Below are 5884 nucleotides of genomic sequence, written 5' to 3'. Positions count from 1 at the left end.
CCCACTGCTCCTAGACTCCCACATGCCAACACCCCTGCCCCGAGTTGCTGTACCGTCCTGAGGAGGAAGATGACATAAGGACTTTTATGCAAACAAGAGAGACCAGAGACTTATGGGATGCACCCAGACTGGAAAAAACCCCGAAACAACGAGCCACGCAAAAGGGAAGGAATAAAACCAGCACCATCTAACAAGGAAGACCCAGAGGAGTCCCCTGACTTCTTTCCAGAGGCCGACGTAACCTCGAGGAGACTCGACTGGGATGACACCCTAGACTATGAACCCTAAAGAATTAGTCTTCCCTGGGACTCCCATGAGGAAGGAAGGCCCAGCTCTGCCCTAGTGACAAAGCAGCATGGATCCTCCTCTTCTGCGGTGTCCAGTGGGAGCAGTGGCAGTGTGCGCGACCCCTCGGGCCCCCACCCCAGAGCTGTGCTGCTTAATAAAGGCCTTTTTAAAAGGAGCTGTTCTCCTAGCCCATTCATAAGAAAGCCAAGAGAAGCTGCAGCTGGGGGCACATCTTGAGACAGGAGCTGCACCTTGTTCTCCAGGACAGGTTTTTAGAAAGAAAAGACAGGATTGTAAAGATTCTGGGAAAACTGAAACAGCTTTTTTTAAGAAATGAAAATAAAATCAAAAGAAATGACCAATATGTTTTTCTCTATTTATTTTTATGTTTCCCTTTTCCATCTTGCACTAGTTCTCCATCCCATTCATTCCAAATGGATCTCACCTCTAAGATCTGAGACTTGGCAAGTTTTAGACACTGCAAAATACCATGAGCTACACCCAGTTTGCCTTCCCCTGTTTTTCTTGGAGAGCAATGCTGGAGACACAAGTGCAGTGCTTGGGTCAGGTACAAATTCTGCATTCAGGGAATGTGCACGGACAGTGTCTGACGCTCAGCAGGGACAAGGCACAGCAGCAGCCAAGGGCATTGCTGTGCCCCTGTGCAGGAATCAAGACTCTGGCTCTTGGCTCAACACGGCAAAGTTCCCATGTTTGGCCAGGCTCAGGGGCTGCCCGGGGAGCGCGGGGCTCGGCGCGGGGCCGAGCGGGCAACGGACAAACGGCCCCGGGGACAAACGGCCCCGGTGCTTCAGTTGCAGCGGCAGCAGCGGCAGCAGCAGCAGCAGCGGCAGCAGCAGTAGCGGCAACAAGACAGAAAGCAGCGAAAGAAGCCACGTTATCCACGCCCTCTATCTTCTCCTCTCCCTCTCCCACTGTTCCACCCTCTCGCGGTCCCTCACCCATTCCCGATCTCCTTTTCCCTGTGTCCCCCTCCTCTCCCAGTTCCCCTCTCCCCTTGCCCGCCCGGGACATGCCCCCGGCCCGCCCCTGGCCCCGGCCCCGGCCCCGGCGCCGGCCCCGGGCGTCCCGCCTCGCTCTCGCCTCCGCCCGGCTCTGGCCGAGCTGGCGCTGGCGCTTCTGGGCGGGCCTCAGTGCCTGGGGCTGGGGCGGTATCGCCGCCCTTTGGCTCCGCCTGCTCCGAGCCCTGCCCCGGCCCTGGCCCTGGTCCCGGCCCTGGTCCCGGCTCCTCCCGGGGCCCGCGGAGGACACAGGCGGTGCAGCCGTTGCCGCCGCCTCCGCTGCGGCTTCCCCGGCCCGAGCTCCGCCGCTCGGCAGCGCGGCCGCTGGCCCCGAGCCGCCGCTGTCGCGTTCCAAGGAGCGGACGCCTGCGGATGCTCGGCCCGGGGAGGTCGGGGAGCGCTCGGGGGCCGTTCCTGGCCCCGGGCCGAGCGCTGACGGCCGCGTCTCGCCCCCAGGGAATGCGCACAAGGGCCCGAAGGAGCGGTACCGAGTGGGTTCGTTGCTGGGGCGCGGCGGATTCGGCAGCGTCTTCGCAGCCACGAGGCTCTCGGACGGTGCCCCGGTGAGCAGCGGGGCCGGCGGCGGGCGGAGGAAGAAGAGGAGGAGGAGGAGGGGGCGGAGGAGAAGGCGGGGGCGCTGCGGGGTGGGCATCAAGCTCAACTTTCTGCTGCCCCTTGCTCGCAGGTGGCCATGAAATGCGTGCCGCGGGATCGCATCCGGCACTGGGGCGAGCTGGTGAGTGAGCGGGGCCAGCGGCAGAAGCCGGGGCGTGCCGGGCGGGGATGAGCCGGGGCCCGGCAGGGTGGGAGCCACCAGGACACCTGGAGGGAGAGCGAGCGTGGGGCCAGCGGAGGGCACAGAGCATCCCGGGCTGGCTGAGGGCTCCCCGAGCCCTGGCACGGGCTCAGCCCCACTGACGGCACCGTGCTCCTCCCGCAGCCCGACGGCACCAGCGCACCACTGGAGATAGTGCTGCTGGACAAGGTGTCCACAGGCTTCTCCGGTGTGGTGCACCTCCTGGAGTGGTTTGAGCTCCCAAACAACATCGTGATGGTGCTGGAGCGCCCAGAGCGGTGTCAGGACCTTCGGCATTTCATTCGAGCACGGAGGTTCCTGACCGAGGAAGAGGCGCGGGAGCTTTTCCGGCAGGTGCTGGAGGCCGTGCAGCACTGCACCAGCTGCGGGGTCCTGCACAGAGACATCAAACCAGAGAACATCCTGGTTGACCTGGACACCGGGCAGGCAAAATTGATTGACTTCGGCTGTGGCACCTACCTGCAGGACACAGCCTACACTCAATTTGCAGGTGAGCCCACCCAGGAGTAGGCTCCCGGTCCCGGCATCTCCTGGCCCAACATCTCCTGGCCCAACATCTCAGGGCCCAACCAGGGTGTGGCAGCAGGGATTCTCCCAGGATTGGGGCAGGGGCTGGGGCAGCCAGCCTGACAAAATCCCCTGTGGGTGGGGGTAGCAGAGAGGGAGAGCCAGGACCTGTGCACCAGCTGGTTTGGTGTGCAGGTGAGAATGGGCTTGGACTGCTGTGCTTCCCTGCTTTGCCTTGGTTCATAATATTTTTTGGGCAATGCCAGCAGGGAGGATGTGGGTATGGTTTTTCCCCAGCACTGTGAGCGGGTTTTTCCTTTGTGTGCCATGGTCGGGCCTTGCCAGGGTTTCTGCTGCAATCTTCCAGCACCAGTGCCTTCTTTTCCAACCCTGGGTTTGTACACAAGTGCCAGGTGCTGGCAAGAGGGCAGCAGGTCACCCCGTGTGCCACTGGGGCAGCCCCACATGCCCAGGGATGCTGGGCTCAGGCTCTGGGAGCAGCAGCATCCCCCTGATGAGCTCCATCCGTATTCCATAGGAACACGATCATACAGACCCCCGGAATGGACCAACTTCAGGTGGTACTATGGCGAGGCAGCAACCGTCTGGACCCTGGGCATCCTGCTGCATGAGATGGTCTGCGGGAAGCACCCTTTCAGGAGGGGCAGGAACATCAGCTGGGGCCAGCTCCCGCTGCCACAACGGCTCTCCCAAGGTGGATCCTCATCTCTGGGCACGGGGGGAACACCAGTGTTGGGAGACAGCAGCGGGCTCGTGAGCATCCCGCTCTGGCAGCTGCTGAGGAGGTGGCACATGTCCTGCTCTCCTGCTCTCCTCCAAAACAGAGAATTGATGGGAAAGTTTAGGCCCAGCTCTGGGCACATCCAGCGTGGCCTAGGCACGGGTATAGTGAGGCAAAGCAGAGAGGAGCCTTCTCCAACTGACCAGTGGTTTGTGGTTTCTCTCCCCAGATTGCCAAGTTCTGATCAGGCGGTGTTTATCCCTGCACTACTTGGACAGGCCCTCATTAGAAGACCTGTTCTGTGATCCCTGGATGCAGGATATTCATCAGCCATAGAAGAAGGGAGAGAGCCACGGGCACAGTGATGCAGGGACCTGGTAAGTTACAGCTCCACACATACCCTGGCAATCAGAAGCAAAGAAACCCAGACTTCTTTGTCCTGCCTGTGTCACTGCACAGGGCTCATCGAGTGGGAACACACAGCCCTTGTGCTGGAGCTGAGCTGCTCTGCCCAGCACTGGTGGCCGCCATCTGAGCTGGTTTTGCTTGTCCTGGTTCAGTGACAGCCGGGCCCTGGGCAGAACCCTGACAGCCTGGTGTCACCCCAGGGAAGAAGGAGCCCCTGGAGAAGCTGCACCAGGTGGGGCTGCTGCTGCTGCTGCTGCTGGGGACATGGAGGACAACAGCAAGGATGACAACCTCTTCCTCCACCTGGCCAGCGGCAGCTGGCGATGATGGACTTTGATTCTGGCACCTTCTTGAAAGCCAGGCTCCACAGAGAATTTTCAAGTAAGTCCAGACCCAGGGGGATGCTCCCAGATTTGTGCATTGGCTGGGAACCAAAGGTTTCCCCTTTGCTGGGGTGGATGCAACTGATTCTTCAGTGGCTGCCCAGCTGGTTTTTGGCAGGGCTGGGGGTGTGGGCTGGGGTGGTTACGAAATGGGAGTGGGCTCCTGGTCCTGCCAACAGCCCCCAGCACCCACCGTGCCCCAGGCTGGGGCTGGGGCAGCCAGCCCAACACAAACAAACCCCCATGGCAGGAGCACAGGTGGGACTCCAGAACCTGAGCACGGCTGCTTTGCTGTGCAGGCAAGGAAGGGCTTGGGCTGCTCCACTCCCCTGCTTTGCTTTGGGATCACCGTGATTTGGGGGGACAGTGCAGGGGGGAAGGGAGAAAGCATGGGCTTCCCTCACCCGTGGGTGGGTTTTTCCCTAGAATGTAGGGGTTGTGCCTTCCTCAAACTCCTGACAGACATAAGATTTTTTACCTTTTTTCTTCTTTCCCCTTTTTGTCTATAACCTATTTTCATTAATTTGTTGTTTGTTTTTCTAAAGGAAGAATTCTAGGTGGGGTCCAGTCTGGATCGGGAAGTGCTTGGGACCAGCTGTGGTGTGGATGGGCCGTGCCCTTGGAGAAGGCTGAGGACATCGTTTGGGACCAGCTTTTCTTCTGGCAGCAGATGGTGTGAGGTGGGTCCTCATCTCCTTGGCATGGGTGGGACAAGAGCTTTTGGGAGATGGCAGCGGGCACAGGAGCATCCCGCTCTGGGCAGCTGCTGAGGGGCTGGATCTGCCGTGGCTGGCTGCAGGCTGGGCACATGTCCTGCCCTCCTGCTCTGCTCCCAAAGGCAGCAGTGATGGGCAGCTTTGGGCTCAGCGCTGAGCACGGCCAGCATGGCCTGGGCACCGTGGCTGGCTGGGACAAGGGGACAGGAGCCTTGAGCTGACGGGCGGTTTCTGGTTTCTCTCCTTGCAGCCGGGCTCTGCGGATGCTGAGGCTGCTCTGGGCTCTGCCAGGGCTCTGCTGGGCTCAGCACCGGGCCGGGATCAGCCAAAGAAGAAACGATGTGACCTCCAGCAGAGACTTGAGCATTTTGGCAATGCAGCTCAAGTCTGCAGAGTGTCCACCTCCAAAGGAAAACATGACACCCCCCCCAAAATTAAACTTGTTCCATAACTTCTGAAATTACATCAATCTGGGATGACCCCAAATGTCATTCTTCAGCTTTCTCAAGCTGTAGCTCAGCCCTTCTCTGAACAGTTCTCTCCCCCACCTGCCTTTTACTACACAACTGCTCCCTCCTTTCCCCCAGTGATTTCCCAGCCCATCACAATCTCCATCACACTGCAGCCTTCCTTGATGCCCCTCACCACGAGGAAGGCCAAGCCCCAGGCTCAGGAATTCATCCTGTCACTGGCTGAAGAGCAGCAATGTCTGTCAGTGACAGGGGCCCTTGGATGTCTCTGAATTCATGGACAGAAGGGTCTGTCTGTGCCAGGGGCTCTGGGATGTCTCTGAATTCATGGACAGAAGGGTCTGTCAGTGCCAGGGGCTCTTGGATGTCTCTGTATCCATGGACAGAAGGTCTGTCCTTACAAAGGTTTCCATAATATCTTTGTACCCATGAGTATGGAATGAACACAGAGGGTGAAAGTGTCAGTCACGTTGTTTGCACACTCCTTCCTTTCCATACAAGACACATCCATGCACACCCCCATGTATAGAT

General features: G+C 59.4%; 1 protein-coding gene across 2 annotated transcripts; it reads left to right on the top strand.

Annotated features, from left to right (window-relative positions):
* The first annotated feature begins 1072 nt into the window (after positions 1–1072).
* LOC147647298 (serine/threonine-protein kinase pim-1-like) lies at positions 1073–5352 on the top strand. Of its 2 annotated transcripts, none has more exons than XM_086872238.1 (8): positions 1073–1873; positions 1996–2046; positions 2251–2617; positions 3173–3349; positions 3606–3753; positions 3937–4165; positions 4713–4847; positions 5134–5352. In XM_086872238.1, the coding sequence occupies exons 1-5, from the start codon at positions 1322–1324 to the stop codon at positions 3710–3712; spliced, it is 1254 nt and encodes a 417-aa protein (XP_086728364.1). In that variant the 5' UTR covers positions 1073–1321; the 3' UTR covers positions 3713–3753; positions 3937–4165; positions 4713–4847; positions 5134–5352. The 2 variants fall into 2 exon arrangements, with proteins under 2 accessions (XP_086728364.1, XP_086728363.1); XM_086872237.1 differs by having other exon boundaries at positions 1094–1873; positions 3985–4165.
* The last annotated feature ends 532 nt before the right edge of the window (positions 5353–5884 follow it).

This window comes from Cyanistes caeruleus, unplaced genomic scaffold (genome assembly GCF_971803275.1).
Source record: "Cyanistes caeruleus unplaced genomic scaffold, bCyaCae1.hap1.1 HAP1_SCAFFOLD_11, whole genome shotgun sequence".
Classification (NCBI taxonomy): domain Eukaryota; kingdom Metazoa; phylum Chordata; class Aves; order Passeriformes; family Paridae; genus Cyanistes; species Cyanistes caeruleus.
Note: the sequence above shows the minus strand (reverse complement) of the source record. Positions and strands in the feature narration are given on the sequence as shown.

What these genes read in the sequence shown, in the direction of transcription:
- LOC147647298 (XM_086872238.1), top strand. Translation starts at nt 1,322, where the DNA reads ATGCCCCCGGCCCGCCCCTGGCCCCGGCCCCGGCCCCGGCGCCGGCCC. An exon ending in TCCGGCACTGGGGCGAGCTG is followed by an intron (nt 2,047 to 2,250) that starts GTGAGTGAGCGG and finishes CTCCTCCCGCAG; the next exon opens with CCCGACGGCACCAGCGCACC. An exon ending in AGCCTACACTCAATTTGCAG is followed by an intron (nt 2,618 to 3,172) that starts GTGAGCCCACCC and finishes CGTATTCCATAG; the next exon opens with GAACACGATCATACAGACCC.